We start from the raw sequence: 22,610 nt of genomic DNA, 5'->3' as shown, positions 1-22,610 counted from the left end.
CAAAATTTCATTCATGGGATGCTGGGAAGTTCTGTTCCTTATCTAAAGTCCGTTCCTGCTTTTTCTCACCTCTTATGATTCAGCTCTGCCAAGCTAAAGAAAAACGCTCTACAAACATTCCAGAGTTGCCAAAATTCCTCCAATGAAATGCTTATTTTTCAAGAGAGTTATGAATATTTTCTCTTTGAGTTTTCAGGTAATTTAGCTCTAATAGCAAACGAAATTCTCTGAAAAATTGGAGGAAAATTATTTACAGATTTCTCTGAAAAATTGGAGGAAAATTATTTACAGATTTCTCTGAAAATTCGTATTTTAGCAAAAGAAATTAGGCAGTGTTTGAAGGCTCATACAGCGTTTTTCCTTGGCAAAGCAGTACAGTCTAACGATCCCCTCTAAAATATAAGCATAACGAGCTATGGCCAGCAGTTGGGGCAATTCGAAATTCTATTCTATAAAATTATTCCTATTTCCTGGGACACCAAAGGAATGAAAATATGCACGTGTATAATTTATTCCAATAAGAGAGCATCCTATTAAAAATCAGTCCATCATTTTTGCACAAATTCCCCAATTTTAAAAGAAAGAATCAGTAGTAATACTATCCTAGTCTTCTGTTACTTACTTCGACAAATTCGTAAGCAGAGGCTTCAATCATCTCTGGCTCACTCCATACTTTAGACCGCGGCCCAACTTCTCTTGACTCCAAATTACCGACTGCAATAGCAATGAGATAGGATGGAATGGGTACTGGTTGCTTGAATGAAAACTTTCTTAAGCTGTCACTCACAGCTTTAGGTTCTCCATCTGGTAAAGCGCTCATCAGTGCAGTTAAATTGGTTGGGACAGTTAGCTGAAAATAATGCGGATCAAATAGTTTAACAACTTACTGTTCACTGTAAAAGAAGGCAATAATTGGATCATAACTCATGAGATAAAAGCTTCTGCTTATAGATAATTTCTTCCATAAGTTGGGTTTTTACAAGTTATACCTTATACCATATTATTTAAGATAAACGTGCACCCATCTACGAAGGACAGGGCACATTTCCTGCTGATACTGACCCATTATGCAAGTGGTTGAAGAGAACAAGGCTCTAAAAGGAGGAGAGCGGTATGCAATGTATGTGAAGTAAAATAGACGGCCTAAAAGTAAAACTTCGTATCTTAATTGCAATGTTTCAAAATTTCCGCTCCTGTGTTATTTTTTCGCCGAGAAAGAAGTCAACTTTATAGCTTGAAATTCATGTAGAATATTTTGCCCCAGAGAGGAAAAATCAAGAAAATTTTCAAGAGATTGCGTCAACTAGTTTTTAAAAGAGGAAATAAAATATGGCAAAAAGTCTGCGGCATCGCAAAGGGAAAAATGCAGTTTCGCATTATAGCCATTGATATTCATTATTTTGTCTTTGACAGGAAATGAAACATAATTGACGCAACTTACCTCGGCAGAATAGGTGATTTTTATGGACGGGGAGTCTTGAAGAGGAGCAATCGACCTGCAATGCGAAGGCTACAGAGGACAAAAGAGACGAAATCATTAGAATAAAAATAGAGGGCTGAGGGTGTGCTAATGTTTGTAGAAGAAAATAATTTGAACAGACTACTTGCAAAAATGAAAATCTGGGTTGTATCTCAACACTTTAGGGGTCATCATTGGCCGTGACTACACCTAATTACACCTGAAATGTATGAACGCATCCTGGATTTTGATTCTTAACCGTACTTATGAGCACTGAATCTTGAGTTCTTGAGTATCTTGTATGGTATCAGTGAGTGAACTGTGATAAAACTCTGATTATTTGAAGAAAAAACGAGACCAAGCTCATCCTGGATAAGCAAGAACTCTGGTTGAAGCTAGGACAGGGGAAATACCCGTCAGTAACTGAAGAACTGCAATTTTACCACAACATACTCTTTATTCTTACCTTTTTGTACTTTTCTTTTTTAAAAGAGTAGCGGGACTTCACTCTTTTCTTCTCTTCTTTTTTTGCAGAGGGCACTTCATCGGCAAAAGTAAGGAAAATTGATGTCAAAGCCTGCCTGCTGAATACCCTGGTCAAGGCGATTCTGAATATTCAGGGTTTTACTATACTTCACAAACATTATTTCAGAAAACTCCAGATTCGCTATGATCATATTAATTTATATTTTCAAAAGCACTAACATCTAAATATTAAAAGGAGGGGGACAGTACCAATATTAAAACTCACGAAATGTACCCAAAATTGCATTGAAAGTAGTAAATTGGCTTGTAAGTTATGAGCATTAACATTTTTTGTAATCCGCATTGTCCATTAGGCATCAATCCTCATTCTTGTACACCATTTATACAAGAGTTTCATAATGCACTTGAATCCTCTTGGATGCCAAAAACCTAACTGATAGTCAAACGGACTTGACTTAAGAGTAGAGGAACATACACTGATTTGTATTTGAAAGTGATATGGCTTCTGCATATCCCTTTAAACAGATTTGTTATCAGCCAAAAGAGACCTCAATAGTGAAAAAATCAAAATAGAGCTAATTGGCAGGGATACTTAGCACAAAGAACGCCTGAAAATATCAAACCAAATAGAGGTATGAGGGTTTAATATGTTGCCTGCCACACCAGCCACTTTTGACTAGGATGCGGTCACTAACATTGGACTTTTCTGAGAGACTAGCAGTCGTCGTAGATTTATACATGTTCAAGGCTCATAACTTATAGTTGAAACTTGATCAGTTAGGATTAAAGATTAAATAAGGCACTACCTGACACTGACTGAATAGGTACGGGTGCACTTTTCCTACAGTTTCTGCAGGAGAAAGCCATTGTAGTCCACTTGCTGAGGAACTTGTAGAGTACTCAATTAGAATTGTTCCTCTGAAAGATCGAAGATAAAGTAAAAATGCATGATTAGTAAAGCAAATTAACGGATAGGAAAGAAGATGGCAAAAGAAAAAGAATATAAGGAAGTTAATAGAAGCAATATTCATCTGTACTACTAAAGTAAATTATTTCTTGAAATTTAAATCATTTGGTCTTGTCATTTTTTAGGGGGAGTTTTTTGGATTGGGCCGGGGTGGCTACCGCCACCTAGAATCTTACAAAGATACTAAAAGAATGAACAAATTGTTACCCTGTTGCCTTGAATGAGATGTATATTCATCGGGCCACTCTGAGACAAATCTTAAATGATAAGATATCCAGAGTTTGAGTCTTATCAAGAAAGTTATGTACCAATTTGGCTGGCTTGATCAATATTAAGGAGGCCATTGTGGTTTTTTTAGGAGCTGAAATAGCTATTTTAAATAATTTGCGATGGGAAACCAGATATCTTGCGACACCAGGGAATCAAACTTTTTCTACTGATTAGACATTTTTAGAGATTTTTTTACCCGATTGAATAATAATTTTAGAGCCTTCTAATACATATTCTATCAATAAAAAAAAAAGTGTGTCTGGGACCCTGAGTTTTCAGCTAGCTAGCTGCAGATATTTAGACACAAACTTCGACCACTGATTCGATTATTCACATGCAAATAAGAAACATTTAAGCGCATTTTGGGCCATGGCACCTGTCGAATTCAAGCACTAAAGATATCTTATCATGAGGCCTGGTGGCAATATTTTCATTACTTAGTTCTGTTATTTTTTGACAGAGGGTGTCACTCTTCTATCACGGTCAGACCACATAGAGGCCAAAGGGGGAGCCTGATATTCGGATAATAAAGAATAAAATTTTCTTAAGAGATTTAAGAGCCACTTACTTGTTGTCAGGAAGGACAGGAAGCTCTATTTCCAACTTACTACCTAATGTTATCACAGGTTCGGAGACAGTGTACTTCAGCTTAGCTCCACTGTTGTTATCAATCACGTTACTAATTTTCAAATCATTGGAATCCAATATCTGAAGAACAAAAACACATTGAGAGATTACATTCTTAGTTTTAAAAGTGTGAGATCACAGAAATGAAGTAGGGTTTTTAGATGCTCTCCTTATGTAATGTTTTAGAGTTAATTAAATTAAAAACAATTTGAGATGAGAAACTCCTTTTATGAGGAAAGTATACATAGTGCTTCAAACCTATATTCCCCTTTTGGGCTAAGAAAAACCTGATTTTGCCATGACGGCTGATCATCACATCCTTCAGACATATCTTTTGGTACTTGGTATCTTTTGGTCATTTTTGTATGTAAATTAAGTCTGTCAAGCTACATGCATAAAATTCAGATTTTGAATTTATATTTCCAGACAAGCATCTTAAGAACTAAGAAATGTTTAAATGGTTTCAGACAAAAAAATAGAATATTCCGTTTGTCCTCTAATCCGAGGTTTTGCCTCCTCACTTGTAAATTTTTTTTAATTATATTTTCTGAGGCGGTTTTTCATTGCAAGCAGGAGGCCACTGAAGACGTTTTAAAATCTTAGCCGCTTCATTTTTCTCTGAGCTTCCTTACCTCTACTGCGATTGAAAAAACAGAAACAAAAAAACTCCTCGTTGGAAACAATCGAGGAGCAATTTCTTATCAACTGTTGTTTTGGCTTTTCCATTCTGTTCGTTAACTTTAAATAAAACTAAGCCATGAAGGACAACGTACCAGGGAAGAAACAGACTTATCAAGCTGCGTGATATTAAGGATTGCTTCCCCGACTAAAATTTTCTTTTCAAAGTCAACTTTTAGGTTCAAGTGGACATGATTCACAGCTACTTGTTCTGAGGAGAAAAAAAACCAAAACAAAAACCAAATTTAGAAAAGGTTGTGTTCATTATGAGAGAAAAATTATATGAGCAAGTTGATGACACATTAATCAGATTTTATCTTTTTAAATGAAATTATTAAATGGCAAGGACTTCTTGAACGAGATAAAATGAACATGGATAAGACAACCGATGAAATTTTATTTGATGATAACTCAAAGCTTATTTATTTGAATACTTGTGAGAATTCAGATTCTCAGTTGAAGTGCTTGAGTGCTCATGTATTTCAGGGCTGCAAAAAATGCTCAATCTTGCAATTCTTGGATCACGGCAAACGTGAGGAAAACTTTAAGAAATTGTGACTTTTAGTGTATTCTCTGAAGGAAATATCTTTTTTTTTTATTTCTTAGCTCAATACTTACTTTAAAGACATGAGGATGATTGCATATTTTTTTGTAAAATAGGGCCTTTTCCCCTTAAATCGGCCAATTGGCCCTTGAGGCAAATTGAAATATGACCAAGAGACATAATGGATTGGATCGTCTGTATAGTTCAGATCATGAACTGTCAGTATTTTGGAATTTTCTGCATCCGTAATATATTTTGTGACTAAATACAAAAATGAAAAAAATAAAATAACAAAAACTTTAGATACAGGAAATAGGGGTGTGCAAATTAGAAACCTGCTAAAAATCACAGATTAATTAATTTTAAAATCTGAGAGTGAAGGTAAAATTACCAGGTCTAGAAAATGAACTGGATCACCCGGGCTCAAAGCTCCAATACTTCCAGTCATCGTGTTATCTTTTTTGATCACTTGAAACACTACAACTGCTGCTATCAGAATAGAAACTGCACCTGAAATCAAAATAACAAGCACATTAATGAGGGGGTTATTATGGAAATTCTAGGAGGTCAGTCACTGAAGCGAATGAACTTCATTTATTAGTTAATGAGGAGGCATAATTAAAAAAAAAAAAAAATGAAGCATGCCAGTGATTACTCTTGAAGGAGGGAAATTCAAGCTCAAGTAATAATTGAAGAGTTGATGACCACACTAATAATTGATGATGGATTTTCTTGAGGAACTTTGCAAGCAGGCAGAGACTTGTTTTCTGGATGTGTGAATTTTTCGTCCCATAGGGTTTGAAGAGAAATTATGTTACCTTTTTTTAGTTCAAACCCTGTCTAAAGATGTATTGTGGAAAATAATGTACTTAAATTAGAGTGCATAGAAAATATACAAAGGCAAAAAGGAACAGTTCCTAAAGTTAAAATTGCGCGTCATTTGCAAAACAACAGTTACTGTTAAGTGGCTAGACACATACAGGAAACTGAGGCGTTTCATAATGAGAGGCTTCAGCGCTTTCTGAATGCTTGCTGGGTACACTGTACAGGGTGATCCTTATTTTAGATTTTTTAACTCTGAGGCTGCCAGATACAAGTGGAACTCAATTTCAATATTCACTGTAGACTCATGACATCAGGTCATTAATGGACTGCTTAACTTATTCATTTTAGTTGCCAAAAAATAGAAATATACTGTTATTAACATTATGGATAAATTAACGATGGTCGAAACACACCTGCATACCTCCTCCCATGTGACTCTACAGTAAAGCTTGGAGGTATCATCTGTAAACATAAGTAGCCTTTATTGACTTTATAGTACAATGCAGATCATTAGTGTAAATACAACCGAAAAAGCAATATACCCAGAACCAAGCCTTACAGTGCACTCTCTTCATTCTCAGAGTTATAAGCAAAGTATTTGACAAAAAATTATAAACTTGCCAAAGAAAATACCAGATACCTTCAAGTTGTTGCTCTGATTATGAGTGTCAATCCTACAGTGAGAGATCATATTGAAGTTGAGCTCCAACATTAGCATCTCAGTAAGCTCGGAATTTTGAAATCGAAAATACAACCAATTACAACCAATATTCATGACATATTATCAATCTACTTACTGTTAAAATGTTTCTAGATCTGAAAATGTATCAAGTATGGCTAATCTGTAAAGCAGTCTGCAGAGGCAGTCTGCATAACCTTTCCGAATTTAATGTGCAAAACAGCCTCTACGATGAAAACTATGCGGCATAGCAATGGAGAGAGTAACAAAACACACATCTCATTTTCCAATATTCCCAATTTCTTATGGCATTTCATTCCTTCAAAACTCCCCCCTCACTCTCCGCCACACACTTTCTATTTTTATTATTTTTCTTCTGATCTTATAAATTGTAAGTTCTTGTTCAGTACTACTACCTTCAAAACTTTGTTCCTTTTTTGAAACAAATCCTGTTAGCTAACTACAGAGATGTAATGGTCATAGCAGGGGTGCAAAAATTTCTTGATGATGCAACTGGGTGGGTCACAATTGGTCGCATGCAAGAATGGGACGGCCCCTAAACCGGTTGTAAAGGAGAGAGACTGGGAAAATTGCCATTATAAATGTAAAATCACAGTAAAAATAGCATGTTCTTTCCAAATTAATGACAATTTGTGCGCAAAAAGCTACGAAAAGGTTGTCCCTTCGAAATTTCCGAGAAAAAAGGGGTTTAAAAAATGGGGAGGGTAATCTGAAAAATGAGAAGGGTGAGAACTTTTTGCATCCCTCGGCCAAAGTTGCTAAGGCACACCGTTTTAAGATAAACGTACTTTTACTACTACCACATCCCTTAAAAGAAAAACCATGATGTCTTGAAATTTGCCTTGATCCTCTGGATCGTAAAATCCATGAAAATTTGGAACATATGTTCATTGATTAAGCTTCCATAAGTAAAACGACAGCTGAGACACTGAAAAGCCATGATAATCAAAATAGAAGTCTTGCAACTTTGACCATCGGAAGATCTCATTGGTGTAGAGAAATCAAAAGATTGAGAGAAATAAAGAGTGAAAGTATGAAGAGAAAGCATAATAATAGTAAGAACAAAACATAAATGGAGTGAGCTGGCAACAAACCAATGAACAAAAACAGCCTCTTGGTGTTCCACATGATTCAAAGTTTAGAACGAATAAAATTCGAAAACAATTGAAAAACTAAGATTTAGAGTATTGCAAGCGATTAGAACTTATGGGTAATTTACAAAACTAACAGAGAGCATAGTGAGAATTGAGAAAGGCGAGCTTTTAAGTGCGGATAAGCGAGAAATCACGGTACAAAGAGATACTCACGAACTCTCAATGTAAATGCAAAGTCGGCTTAGAAGTAAATGCAAATGACTATGCTAATACTGAAGAAACCGCGTCTTCAGCACCTCGTGCAAAATTAATCACGGTACTTGACAAATTAGCTTCGGCTTGAGCTTTCATTCACGGGTGGCGAGATGATTCTAAAGTGCGGCTGCGGATGAGAAGCGGTTTTGCGATAAGAATATGATAAAAAAAGTGTAAACATTGTTCACCCACGAATTTCAGCTACCACCGCACCGCCCGGCACCGACCATCACCGATGGTGCGGAGGGGCAGGAAGGGGGGGAGGGACTGTTGTTTATTTTTTTGTTTATTTACTTTCTCTTTGAGGTTAGAAAACGCCCTCCTCATGAGAGAACTCTAGTGTACTCAACAACCTGTTGTGTTTTCCTGCAAAATTATCAATCTTTTTCTTCAATGCTTTCTTTTATTTATCGAGATACTTCGCTTTTACTGTCTCGTGAGAGTGATTTCTTTTTTTCCCATACGACACAGTGGATTGCATGACATTGTGACAGGTATGTGCAATAGAATTTTGTGTGGGTAACTTCTCGTAGATCGTGAAGTCCCAGTTTACTCCAAGTCTCACATCTTCGTAAATTTGTGTCTCACGAAATCCTTTTTCTTCTCTTCAATGCAAACATTATTTTGCTCAAGCTGTATCCCTAACTTGAGCGCCTAAATATGATGTCTTGAAGAGGACTCAATTCAGTGCTCTATTGCTCTATCCTCCTTTTTAACTTTACTAATTTACTTGCATTGTTCTCTTGTTTCGTTCACAATTCTTAGAAATTATTGTTTCTGCTACTTATAGCTGGAATTAATTTATGTCCAATTTGAAAGCACAAATGTAAAGCAAAATTTCGTAAGACATTCCCTCTTGCATCCAGTTGTCTCGCACAAGGTATTGTCAGAAAAGTTAATTAAAAGACATTAATGAAGACACATTTTCCTGGAGCCATCTTCACTTCAAATCTATTGTGTTTCAAATTAGTTGATTAGACCTTGCTCGAATTTTAAAAATGAGGCAAGATCATCAGTTTATATGAAGAATTTCATTTTGGCTGGAGCAGAGTTATCCGATGAGTCATGGACTTGTGTTCAAACGTCTTGTCAGTGTGATCAATTGAGTTTGCCAATCTTTCGCTCTCAATCAATATTCGGTGGCTTACTGTATATTGATGATGAGTGGAGTTATCAGGGCGTTTCTAAGAGGAAAGTCAATTTTAATCACCTACCCCCAAACTAGCAAGCAGGTTTGTACATCCAATCAGGCTACTCAGGTAGCAGTTTTAACAAGTGTTGTTATGAACAACATTTGACTTGTCATCGACATAATGTTGCCTTGCTATTTAACTTGAGAAAGGAGCTATTCACGTAATGAGTAATATTGTCATTATATCAAAAGAGGTCCAATAGTAGGTATGAGCTAATTTTTCAATTTTGGACAACCAGAATACAAACCTAATTGCTCCATTCAAATGATGGGACGGACTAGGCAGTCAGTTGGAAGGGGCCTAAAAAGAATATTCTCTGCAGGACTCGCAATCTCCATCAGTAATACCACTGTCATATATTGAGGTATCACAACAAGAGCATTTCTCAAAATTAAGGGGGAAAATAATTACGTAACAATTTTCCAATAGATGCAAGTACTCTTTAGGTCAAATTGCAGAAGTAGAGAGGGCCACAAAAACTGCTATACCTTTGTCTGCTCAGTGTTTTTTTTTCTTCTCCATAATACAAGGAAGATATTTTGTTGTTAGTCATTATATTGAAGTACGTATATTAGTATACAGATGAAACCATTGTGGCTTTTGAAGGCTTTGTTTTCATCTATCTTGTTAATTTTAAAATCTTCCAAGCTTTTTAATTCAGCTCGGCAAAATTGTTTCCTAGGAAACAGGGTGCGGTCGTGATTTTTTTATTTTTCTATTATATCTAGGGTAATTCTCTCCAGAATCATCTAACAAAAGAGAAGGAGAAAAAAATGTAAACATTGCTCTCCTCACCACGGATAGAGTCAGCGATTTAGTGTAAAAGTAGAGAGAACCGCGCGTACTGCCTTTCACCGATCTTACGTAAATATATCAATTCTCTCACAATAACTGAATACAACTATTACAGCTTCTGAGTAACCACGTTTGCCTATCGTTCCAATTGAAGGCACTCATCGTGGCTTCCATTTATTGTGTATGCACCAGGCGGTCAAATATTTTCCATCTTCCACTAGTGGCAATGGCGCACCTAAAAGAGGAATTTCCATAGGCGGATCCAGGGGAGGAGGGGGCGTAGAGGGCGTACGCCCCCTCCCCCCCGTCCCCGCGAAAAAAAGGAGGTAGAGAAAGAAAAGGAGGAGAGAAGGACGGAACGGAGGAAAGAAGAAGAAAAGACGCTCACATTCGGCAATTATCCATGACGAAATTGACTCATACTGCATGTCACATGCTTTAAAATTCCACATGTTTCTAGAGAAGGCCCTTCGACCCCCCCCCCCCCCTCCCCCCATAGGCCCCCTCCCCGTTCGATAGGGTTGGATCCGCCTTTCGGAGCTTGCAGGGCGCGTGTTTAATGGGAGGGAAGGAAGTACATGTCAACGGTCCCAAACATTCAGACGATCATATAATGAGTTGCCATGATTTTAAGATGGCAAGTAAAGTGTAACATATGGATTACATTTTGCAATTTGGAACTACAAATTCTAGCCCGGTTTAAAAACTACGTATGCTCCATTAGTTTCCCAATGCACATACGTGTTTTCCCAGAAGAGCCAGAATTTATAGTTCCAAATTGCAAAATGCAGTACATATGTTATGCACGGTCCGCTAAATCGCTTTCTTCTAAAATAACTAAAATTCCTAAATACTAGTCCTTTAAAACGACCAAAAAAAGGCAAAGTTTCTCGTTGCAGCTAATTTACCATAACCCAAGGATATTACTACCTATCGAAAGGGAGTTTTTTTTCGATTTTATTTTCTCCCACTTAAGAAAGCCACTTGACTTGGCAATTGCGTTGAAACCTCTAGCGGAACTGCCTAAGGTGGATTATTTACAGTTGTTTCAGCATAACGCGTAATCCACAATTAAGAGTGACAGTCACACTTAATTGTGGGAAAAGTCACTCAGTGACTTCAAGGGGAGGAATTAACTTCAGTTGCAGGGGTGGAAGTCCTAATCATAGGTTTATTTTTTGTAACTGAGATTTACATCAATACAAGCGACTCTTTACAATGAAATGATAGATATAGAGGGAAAAAACTAGGAAGGCGATTTAAATCCCAGACAACCCGCCAGAAGTATTGCTTCCAAGCGGTTCCGGCGTGACGCACTAAAATTCAAATTAAGAGGTGGATTAGTTTTAGCTGATCGGCTCCTCTTTTTACCCATCCTGATGTTTTCTGAATAAATAGAGCCAATCTGGCACTACCTATTACCCGCTCGTTTCATGGCAGATCAGCAAAACAACACAGGAAATGTGTCATTCAATAATTTTTCCAGTCTCACTAAGCTTTACCAAATTTTTCTCGCGCAGTTTTGTTGTTAGGCAAGATGTTTTTACGGATCTGGGTGTTTCCTTGGAAATTTTCAAACCACCTAGTGCGGCACACACACATCATAAAAAAAAAAATAAAAAAAAAAAAAAAAAAAAAAAAAAAAAAAAAAAAAAGGTACCTTAAGGTGATTTGTCAAGCTCAATTGTCGTGGTCGAACTGGCATGCGATAATCGCATCGGTTATGTCAAAAATCTCGGCAGATTTTGAATTTTCAGCAAAAAAAAAAAAGGACGATAGCCCCTGCGCATGAGCCTAAAGAATCATTCTAAACCCTAAAATCGACAAAATTCAGAGAAATGAAAGCAGAATAGTGTTTAGAAAAAACCTCGCATTCGATACAGAAATCGATAGCTGAATCGAATGCAAGGTTCTTTTCCCAACACTATTCTGCTTTCATTTCTCTGAATTTTGCCGATTTTTGGGTTTAAAATGATTCTTCAGGCTCATGCGCAGGGGCTATCGTCCTTTGTTTTGCTAAAAATTCAAAATCTGCCGAGATTTTTGACCTAATCGATGCGATATATGATATATCGCATGCCAGTTCGACCACGTCAATTGAGCTCGACAAATCAGCTTAAGGTTTTTTTTTTTTTTTTTTTTTTTTTTTTTTTTGTGTGCGCCGCACTAGGTGGTTTCAAAATTTCCAAGGAAACGCCCGGATCCGTTGTTTACCTGAGCCTGACAAATCACCTTAAGCTTAGGTTGTACCACGGTGTCGCTACAAAGCAGTTTTCTTTCTTCTGTTTCAGGTGGCTCCATCTCTCATACGAAATCAATCAGTCCAGTCTCCAGTCAACGTCCCCCTCTCCACCGAAATCTTTCGGGAGTGTCGTCCCAAAACGCTTCGAACCTCGGTCGAATCATCACCGTGTAGCCACGGAAACCCATCGCCATCCACGCGAACGAAATCAATGTAAGCACTACCCGCTCGGGAGCGATGTGAACCCGAGGCCCTTTTCGCGGGCTGCTCACGTGGGGTGGGCACCCCCGAGCCGCGACGAGGGGAAGAGGGTTGAGCCGAGCCTAATTTGAAAGGCCCCCTAAAGCGAGACCCACTCCCGCCATGCGTTGAGGGCGCCGCGCCACCCCTCCCCGCCCCTCCCCACGCGTCCGCGGGCTCCGCGGAGCTTCGCGCAGTCGGCGGCGCCAGTTCCCGCTGAACCCTCGACCTGCGACCTGTGTCCGCCGGGATGCGCGACTGATCTGTTCTCCCTCTCGTGGATTTCGTTGAGCTGTGTGTAAGTGTAAGTGCGTCGCTGGAAGCATGGACCCCGAAGCATTCCTGGACCTGGCCAACCAGGTGACCAAGCTGAAGATGTTCCCGTACTTCGACATCGCGCACAGCGTGCTCTGCGCGCTTCACGTGCGGGAAGACCTAGGAGCTGGTGAGCGATTTTATTTTTAAACCCACGCCCGAGTATTTTTAGTCGAGCTAGAGCGTGCGTGCGTCCGGCGCGGTGTCCCACTGTGTGCCGCGCCCGCCGCACGGTGGATCGAATCAACGGTAGAAGTCGGACAAAATCTGGAAACTTTAAACTCTTGTAACTTCGTTCTTACAGAACTTTGAGGTTCTGAAAATGGTTTCAATGATTTCCTCGTAGAATTCTCTTCGAGAAGCACCCCTTGAAATTTAAAATTTGACAAAATAAACATTAAAATTTGCAGTTTTAGTAAACGTTTTCATGTCCGACCCCTCTAATTGACTCGATCCACAGTGCGCCGGATCTCGGACGGAGCCAAGCTCGTGTGGCTCTTGGCCTAGTTGATCAGAGCCGTCCCTTTGTCCCGGAAAAGCGCCTCGAAACGGGAGCACATGGACGCCCGGCCCGGCGCGGCGTCTCGGACAGGGGGACAGGGACCGATCGCCTGAGTGTTGCGAAATCGCGCGCCGCCCTTCTTACGGAGAGACTTCGCTGAGAAGCTTCGCCGATAAAGCGGCTAATGGAGAATTTGTACAAACAATTTTACTGCTTCATCTGAGAGAGCCTAATGAACTGAGTTCGCGGTATTTTTCATAATTTTTTTCTGATATGGGAAATAGTATAAAAATAGATTTAAAAGTGAGAAAATGCACCGCCTGGTGACGTCATCTGGCGGCATTTCCCAACGAATAATTGTTCTTTAGAGATTAGATCATTTTGTCATATTTCTCCAATAATTGTTCAATTCACGAACCAAGGGTATCCTAGTATTCAGTTCACTCAGTAGTTTCCACTTAAACACGAAATCCATCGAATTTCAGACATCTGCGAATTCTCCATTTACGACATTTTCGGGACCGCGAGAAAAATGAATTCAACATGTTAAATTGTATATCGACGGTGTAAGTTGGCAATCACATAACTTGTTTGCGGTATCTGAAAATCTCCGCCTCTATGTTATTTTTTTAAAAGAGAACAAACTGACATCATTCCTTGAAGTTTTTGCAGAATTTTCTTCGCATGGAGAAGAAAAATCACGGCAGTTTCAAAGAAGTGCCTTTGAGTACAGTTTTCCGTTCAGATATTAAAGTATGACAGTAAGTCTGCAACGTCGCAAACCGGGTTAAGACACCCGTGACCCGGGGTGATTGCCGACTTACACCGTCGATATAGACGGTGAAACTCCGAAAACCGTAGTAAAAGTGAGTCAGGCTGACGTCAGACGGTGTTTCGTAAATCATCCTGAGTCAGACTGATTCTGGCTGATGCGAGACTGAATCAGCCTGACATCAGCCTGACTTAGGGTACTTAATGAAACATAGTCTGACGTCAGGCAGATTCGCTTTTACTATGGTAACACGTATATCGACAGTGAAACTACCAAACCACGTATCTCGGTTTGCGACGTCGTTTAAGAATCTACGCTCACATTTTATTTTTTTGAAGTAGACCAAATCAATATCATTCCTTGAAATTTCACGTGAATTTTCTCCGCACAAAAGGAGAAAATCACATAAATTTTCAAGACTGGATGTTAAGTAGTTTTTCATTTAAAAAATAAAGTATGACAGGAAGTCTGCGCGTCGCAAACGACATACGTGGTTTGGTAGTTTCACCGTCGATATCTCCTTTGCGGTGTTAAAACATTTCAGCTCCTATTTTATTTTTTGGAAAGAGGACCAATCAACATCTTTCCTCGCAGTTTTTTTTAAAATTTGCTTTGCACAGAGAAGGAAAATTGTGGAAGTTTGTAAGAATTAACGTCGAGTAGTTTACAGTATGACAGGAAATCTGCAACGTCGCGAACCGATTTACGCGGTTTGGAAATTTTACTGGTATTAGATTTTCATACTCTTATGCGCTATGTAGCTTTTTGAATTTAAGAATGGTTTTATTGAAATTCATCTAATTTTTTTTTCATGTTCATTAATGACTCATTCTATTTCAATGACTCGTCAATGGCACGTGTGGCAAAATAAATCAAATTTCAGCGTACTGGCTCGTAGCCATCTGGCGGTTAGGTGTCATCCGCTAGTGACGTCATCGATACGTTTGACCTGTTGAGCACGGTGACTTCCTTTCGGGAAAGCTTGAGGGACTTGCACCATGACGGAGCGGAGTCTTCTTTTTGCCGAGTATCACACACTTTTGTGGTTTTAATTTCACTTCGTGTTCATATCACTCGGGGTTTTCGGGCGCTGCACAGACTCCGGCACGGAATGGAGATGTTATGCATGTGTGAGGGATTTGCGATTTGACTGTTGATTCTTATGTAAAAGTTCGCGAGAAACACGATGGTGCCACTGGTTTTCTCTGAAATCAACTCCCAAGCTCAAAAAAATCTCTCAAGGTGAAGCCAAAATGGAGGAGATACCTCACCCTACCCTGAGAGTCCACCTCTACATCAAAACAAACTCTCCATTCAAAGATAGGGAGCAAATACATTGGTAGGTTGCCACTTTATTTGGGGACTCCAAAACTGAAAACACGGCATCACTGCTAATGTATTTGCTCCCTATCTTTGCATGGAGAGTTTGTTTTGATGCAGAGTTGGGCTCTCAGGAAGGGCGGGATATCCCCTCCATTTTTGCCTCAACTTGAGAGCTTTTTTGAGCTTGGGAGATGATTTCAGAGAAAACCAGTGGCACCATCGTGTTTCTCGCGAACTTTTACGTGAGAAACAACAGTCAAATCGCAAATCCCTCACACATGCAACATCTCCATTCCACTCCTCGATTTTTGACAGTGTGGAGGTCTGGCAGCCGGGCGACTCGGGGCCGGGAAAACGGTGTAAGTCGGGAGAAAAGTGTGCGAATGTTGAACCCGGTCGACGAATGGGCGCATTGTTTGCCAACACCTCTCGACTTGCGACTCCCGGGCTCTCCAGCCCATTTATCACGTCGCTATCATCTCCAAAAGTCATCTCTCCCGGCAACGAGCGAGCGGGCTCTCATTAATGCACACAGTAGCGCAGTGTGTCTCCGAATCCCCACGAAATTCCGATGAAAGCTCCCTATTTTGTTCGACAGTCCCCGAACCAGGTAAAGTCCGGACGGAAGCTTATGGTAGGTTGCCAAACTTTTCGCTGCGCAGTGAAAAAGAAGTTACGGGCTTTATAGACATAATATCGTCCATTCCGGGCTCTGAGGCCGAAACTCCCGGGTGCTGGAGCCGTAACTTTGATTGCTCCGGATGCTACTCCTGGAACTTTCGGCTTCTGAGCCCGGATGCTCGTACCCAAGTAGCAGTGATTGCGGTATTTAGCGATTTTATCGGTTGATTATCGCGATTATATCGGTGGCAATATATCGAGATACTATCGCATTAAAAATTGCGATATATGGCGATTAAATCGCTACACATTGCAATTTTTGGTTCGATAAAATCGCGATCAATTTGCGTCGATAAAATCGAAATTAAATCGCCATTTATTGCGATTTTTATTTCGAGAATATCGCGATAAATCGTCGGGCGATAAAATCGCGATTTTATCCCGACAAGATCGAGGATAATCGCTCAGATGTTGATGATCCTAGCGATTTTATCGCCGATAAAATCGCAATATATCGCGATTTTCCAGTTGAGAAATGCTACTTGCGTAAGTACGTATTCCACAGTCGGAGTTTTTTTTTCCAGTGTGCTATGTTCGTCGGGTTTTCCAGAACTTTTACGATGGGTACTCCCTTCTTTCATTTCGCATTTTATACATTGCATTTTGGCACCCCTCTTTTCCGTACAAAGTTGTATAGCCTCAGCAAGACATGTTGGCTGCACGGTTAAGAGGAATTCGGGACTTTACGCCAATGTTCTTCTGACATATGCATTCTATTCTCGCGCTTCAGAAAAGACTGTGTGACTAACATGGCATCTTGTAAAAAACTGGACCATCTTCGATTTTTCTCGGAATGTGCCATCGGGTAGTAATTTGATCGAGTCAAAATTATAGACAATTTCAACGAAAGACGGTGTACAACAGCTGAATAATAGACCAGGATAGATTTGCAAAATAACAAGTATCATTCATCGTGAAATAATGAGTGCGAAAAAAAAAAAAAAATACCGTCAAATTAGAAAACCGTGCAACCTCCGGCACGCAGCATTCATAAATCGTCACTGGAACATTTGAAACCGTAAAGTTTGCTCTTCGCTTCTCTGGCCTGTGACGATTTATGAATGTTGCGTCGCGTATGCTACCTGATATCATAACAGATATTTGGTAGAACTATCTTACCAGGAAAAATCGCGAAATCATTCACAACTTCCCAAATTATATCGCACTATTAAAGCACAAGCACCAAAAAGTTCCCTTCGTAAAATAACCCTTTAAGCTTTGAAAAAATGTTGCTTTTTCAATGAATTGTTAAGGAGCTTAAGCATTTGAAAACTTTTAATAACTTTTGTCGAAAAAAAAACCAAAGAAATGTAGTTCGAATTACGAGCTCACAAATGGTGACATCGTAATCTTTAAGTATTAAAAGATATTACCGATCAACCGAATGTATTTATGCTGAAAGAAACAATGTACGGATAAATTAAATCAAGAGGGACTGTGGAGTATGGCAATCCTATGTATATCGTCTCCAATGATTTTATTCATTTCTATTTAGCTCCTTCTAGCATAAATACTGTGTAAATGTTTTTTAGGAACTTCCTCCCTCCTTTTTCTTCGAAACTGTCGCTGCTTTTGTTGATTCGGCGTGATGGCTTCAGTGCTGCGGTCGTAAACATAGTCCGCGCGCCTTCATTTTTCGCTGATGCAATACGGAGATCCATCGAGCGCGAATAGTTGCATCCTCACAACACGCCATTAACAACACGTGCTCGTGCTCGGAGCCGTGAAAGCTGGTGCGCCGGCATTTTTTGAATATGCAACATGGACATCCATCAATCACGTAAAGTTGCATTCAGGGGTTGACAACTTGTGTGTATGCTTTGGAACTTTTCTCTGATTGGTCGCTTTTACTTGGTCATGGGACGACGATCGGAAAAGAAGAATGTCTGAACTTGCAACTTGCAATCCTAGCTTATGGCCGCCGACGGTTATTAGTTTCAACGGTGGGAAAATGAGAATCCAAGGCAGTTTCGTATGCTTGGAACGCATTTGACGGCAACTTCCAGGCACTCAAAATGCTGCCAATCGTTTGTATTGGTCAAGATAGAGTGTACCTCTATTGGGAGAGTATGAACAGCTCGAAAATTTGGAGGTCAGGTTTAATGTAGTCATGTAGCTCTTGGGGCCCTTTTTCAGGATTTGAGGTCAATCAGTATTCAATCCCGATTACAGCAGGATTTGAGGAAAAATCGGTCGTATAATCAAGATTTGAGAATAGTCGGCCGATCGATCGGATTTTTTATCGACATATTTTTGTGAAGTTACATTCGCCTTGCGTGAAGTGATGACGTCTTAGCTTTCCTCCGCAAAAACTCAGGATTTGTTCAAGATTTGAAAAAATCATGAAATCAGGATTTCATCAGGGTTCCCGGACTTTTCGGCGCGACCGTTTCGGCGCCGGACTTTCCGGCGCGGGTGTTTCGGCACGGGGGGCTTTCGGCGCAGGGCTTTTCGGCACAGGGCTTTTCGGCGCACGGAATTTTTGGTCTCCCTAGGACCGATGTGTGTCGAGGGGTGGCATCATGCTCTTCATTCTCTCTTGATGTCTGCTCATCCAACCATTTGGAAGCTCATAAACGCTTTTAAAAAATAAGAGGGCCTCACTTGAGTTAAAATTGAGGGCTTTGTTTCTAAAAAAGAAATTCAGACACAGAGGAAAAAATATGTCCTTCTCACGAATCGTCTTGAAGCTATTTGTAAGGAATTTGCAGACATACTCCAACCCTTGACTTCTTTCGGGCTATCGCTCATAATTTCACTTTTTAGGTGTTTTGTCTTTGTTTTTAGTGACAGAGGCGGGCTGTCGCTCATAATTTCATAGGTGTTTCACACACATAGGTGTTTCGTCTTTATTTTTTTTTTTAGCTTTTTTTCACTTTTTAGCTAATTTTAGCAATTTTTAGGAATTTATCAATTTTTTAGTGCCAAGAAATAAATACACTTTTTACACTTCCATGGCCTTCTATTCAATTAAGTCCAGCTAGTGGGCCGAGCTGGTGAAGTTTCATTCCTTCTCCTTCCTTTCCTCCTTTTCTCGTTCCCCTCCTATCTCATCGTTGTTTGGACACTTATCAGGCAAAAAGGGGGTGAAAACTTCCAAGACTTGACTATCTGAAACCATTTATGTAGCAAATTTTTGGAATTTTTCGTCAACCACACCCACAACTTCCACTTTCTTTGTCCTCCTGTCTCCGGAATATTTTGACTGGAAATCGTTCTGGAGAATAAGGTAAGCAATCCCTTTTTGTATTCTTAAAAGTATAGCACGCGCGCCGAAAAATCCTGCGCCGAACAATTCCGCGCCGAACAATCCTGTGCCGAATCACCCGCGTCGAAAAGTCCGGCGCCGAAACGGTCGCGCCGAAAAGTCCGGACACCTTTCATCAGGATTTTCCAAAATGTAAAAAAAACTAGACACCTTGAAAGATCTTCCTCGTAAAAATGCGATTTACGAGGGGAAATTTGGCAACACTGCAATACAGTTACGTTCTTTCGTTGGGGAAACAACGATTTGTGACTCGGGGCCGGGGGAGTTTTTCCGGCGGGAGAGCGGAACTCGTTCCCGGTTTCGCCGGCGTGGAAAGCGAGGCTGGAACCGGGGTCGCATGGGTTTCGGCTCGGGTATGAGAGCTTGTCAATACCTCGAGCTCTTCAACTGCGGCTCCGCAATGCTGTCGTGCTCGAGCGCTCTCTTCGCTTCAATCGCCCGGCGTATTTATCTCCCACTTGAAATGAAAACGCAAGCTCTCCGAATGAACAACATAAAATACACTCGGAGGCCTACTTCTGGCCGCACTGCATCGCGGCCCGGGTGCACTGCGGCGATAGTCGAAAATCGATGGAAACGGCATAGAAAGAACGGAGGTAGCCTAAAAAGATCGTACTCGATAGTGGTTCGAAGTATCGTTTGGTTCGAAACATCACTGGAAAAAAAAAAAAAAAAAAAAAAAAAAAAAAAAAAAAAAAATTGGATCTACATTCCAGACTCTTGAAAACATTGACAAGAAAAAATACTCTTGATTCAATCGGATTTTTGCTTAGATCAAAACGAAATCCGCTTAAATTAAGAGGCTTGGTTCTTGATTTAAGCTAGATTCTGATTGAATCAAGAGTACTTTTTCTTGTAGATGTTTTTAAGAGTCTAGACTCTAGATTGAATGTGTTTTTTTTTTTCCAGTGGATCGTATTCGATAGTGGTTCGAAGTATCGTTTGGTTCAAAACAATAGAACGTAACCTCAAACAAAAATTGTTGGATTAAAGTATTATAAGAAAAGCTGGAAATGAGAAAATTCACTACAATTTTACTCATGGAGTCCATAGAGTCGTAATGTAAATGGGAGAGCCGGCGGCGCGGCGCCATGTTCTGGTCGACGAGTTCCGAGCCCGGTGTACGCGGAGCTTCGGGGACTTTTTCGATGCATTTTCGATCCAAACTGGAAAAAAAAAACACATTGGATCTAGAGTCCAGACTCTTAAAACATCGACAAGGAAAAGTACTCTTGATTCAATCAGATTCTAGCTTAAATCAAGAACCAAGCCTCTTAATTTAAGCGGATTTCGTTTTGATTCAAGCAAAAATCCGATCGAATCAAGAGTATTTTTTCTTGTCAATGTTTTCAAGAGTCTGGACTCTAGATCCAATGTGTTTTTTTCAAGTGTAGAAAGAACAAAAATAGCCTAAAAAGATCGTATTCGATAGTGGCTCGAAGTATCGTTTGGTTCAAAACAATAGAACGTAACCTTAAACAAAAATTTTTGGATTGAAGTAAGAAAAGCTGTAAATAAGAAAATTCATTACAATTTTACTCGTAGAATACATAGAGTCGTCATGTAAATGGGAGAGCCGGCGCCATGTTCTGGTCGACGAGTTCCGAGCCCGGTGTGCGCCGAGCTTCGGGGACTTTTTCGATACATTTTCGATCCAAAATGGCGATGTAGAATACGTAGTAATTCCTATCCTCTTCGTTTACGTCAGATGGCCGGGCCCCTATGTATCTAAAACAATCGATTATGTATCGAACAAGTGACCCGGCATGACACCGGAGTCTCGGAATTCGCGACTGAACACAGGGAAGAATTTCATGAGCGCCGCCGCCCGCGGCGCACTATGCTCCCAAACTCAAGGACGGAAGAAATTAGTCGGATAATGACTGAAAGATCACGAAAGTTTCGGAATCGATGTTTTTTTGAGTCGCTAATTTCGAATTTGATGTCAAATTGCCTTCATTTTAACACCCTGATCTGTTGATTGAATGCAACGCTGCGGCGCGGCGTGCTGCCAGCTCGAAATGCACTCTGACGCCTACAAACCTAAAGGGATACTTTAAGCATTGCGCAATGCGTGAAGTAGCCCTATAGGTTTATAGGCGTCAGTGCGCGTTTCGCCCTGGTGGCGCTCCCGACGCGGGCGGGTGGATCGGGTGATGAGCGAGAGGCAGTCCGTAAATGATTTCAAATACCCAAGGAGATGAAATGAGGGGGTGCAGATTTTGCAATTTCGAGAAACATGTGTTTGAAGTTTCGAAATTACGTGGATCCTTATGGAGGACCTGTATGGACCTGATATTTTAGTCTGATTAGGCAGTTTTCTACAAGTTTCAAGAAGTGCATCCATGAACCTCTTTATGGGATATTTTTGACCGAAACATCCCCTTCCCTTAGCCGACTAAAGTCTGTTTTCGTCATCATTATGACAAATTAAATTTTCTGGCGATTAGCAACCAGAATCGACGTTTCATCATCAATCCTTCATCCTCAAATTTTAATCATCAGATACTTTTTGGACAAATTGCCTGCTGCGTATCATTTGTTTCGATTTCAACGCCTCCACTGTCGACCAGCCGACTGCTCAGCGTATTTTTCACTGTCCAGTGAACATTTCTCACGGCGCCGTAATCCTCATTCGACCCGATGATCATCTCAAATCCGTATCAGTTTTGCTCGAATCGTAGGATTTTGACCTGTGGTTCGATTCTTGAATCGTTATCGAATGATCTTTATCGATTCATCCCTATCTCATCAATGATTCCTATCGATCGGGTATACTCGACATAAATTCAATGGCCGATCCGCTTAAAATGCTCTCGATTGCTGAGACGCCAAGCGTTACACGCCGGCTAAAGTCTCATGTAATCAGAGTCACTGGTGGAAGCATTTCCGCTACTTTTCGTTGGAGTATACTGCTCTGCTATATGCCCAAAACACTGTTTATTATGGTGATTGTGAGTTACTTTTTTGTCGGTCTGATCAACTATAAGGACACTGGTTCGTTCGACCAAAACTGCAGGTTACACTGGGGGGGAAAAAAACACATTGGATCTAGAGTCCATGCAGACTCTTGAAAACATTGACAAGAAAAAATACTCTTGATTTAATCGGATTTTTGCTTGAATCGAAACAAAATCCGCTTAAATTAAGAGGCTTGGTTCTTGATTTAAGCTTAAATCTGATTGAATCAAGAGTATTTTTTCTTGTCGATGTTTTTAAGAGTCTGGACTCTAGATCCAATGTGTTTTTTGTTTTGCCAGTGTACATTGAGGCATCAGGGAATGAAGAAAATGACTGCTGAACTAATGTAGGTACTCATGTTTCTCTCAATGTCGCCCAGAGGTTGCGACTTGCGAGTAGCTCGCGCAATGCAC

The 22,610-nt window shown here is 40.1% G+C and overlaps 2 protein-coding genes across 2 annotated transcripts in view; one reads left to right on the top strand and one right to left on the bottom strand.

Moving 5' to 3' along the window:
- The window catches only part of LOC109032544 (leukotriene A-4 hydrolase), a 32,658-nt gene that overhangs the window by 6,334 nt on the left and 3,714 nt on the right, over positions 1-22,610 (bottom strand). Inside the window, 8 exon segments of the mRNA XM_019044724.2 lie at positions 623-850; positions 1,442-1,510; positions 2,752-2,863; positions 3,751-3,890; positions 4,583-4,698; positions 5,423-5,440; positions 5,443-5,541; positions 6,270-6,318. Of these exon segments, the coding sequence (XP_018900269.2) occupies positions 623-850; positions 1,442-1,510; positions 2,752-2,863; positions 3,751-3,890; positions 4,583-4,698; positions 5,423-5,440; positions 5,443-5,541; positions 6,270-6,318 (831 nt within the window).
- LOC109032546 (trimeric intracellular cation channel type 1B.1) overlaps positions 8,213-22,610 on the top strand; it is a 37,234-nt gene continuing 22,836 nt past the window's right edge. Inside the window, exons 1-2 of the mRNA XM_019044727.2 lie at positions 8,213-8,399; positions 12,185-12,820. Coding sequence (XP_018900272.1) covers positions 12,700-12,820 — 121 coding nt within the window. The 5' untranslated portion in view covers positions 8,213-8,399; positions 12,185-12,699. The remainder of the gene's footprint in view (positions 8,400-12,184; positions 12,821-22,610) is intronic.

Source organism: Bemisia tabaci, chromosome 8 (assembly GCF_918797505.1).
Source record: "Bemisia tabaci chromosome 8, PGI_BMITA_v3".
Classification (NCBI taxonomy): domain Eukaryota; kingdom Metazoa; phylum Arthropoda; class Insecta; order Hemiptera; family Aleyrodidae; genus Bemisia; species Bemisia tabaci.
This window is presented reverse-complemented; position numbering and strand designations above follow the sequence as displayed.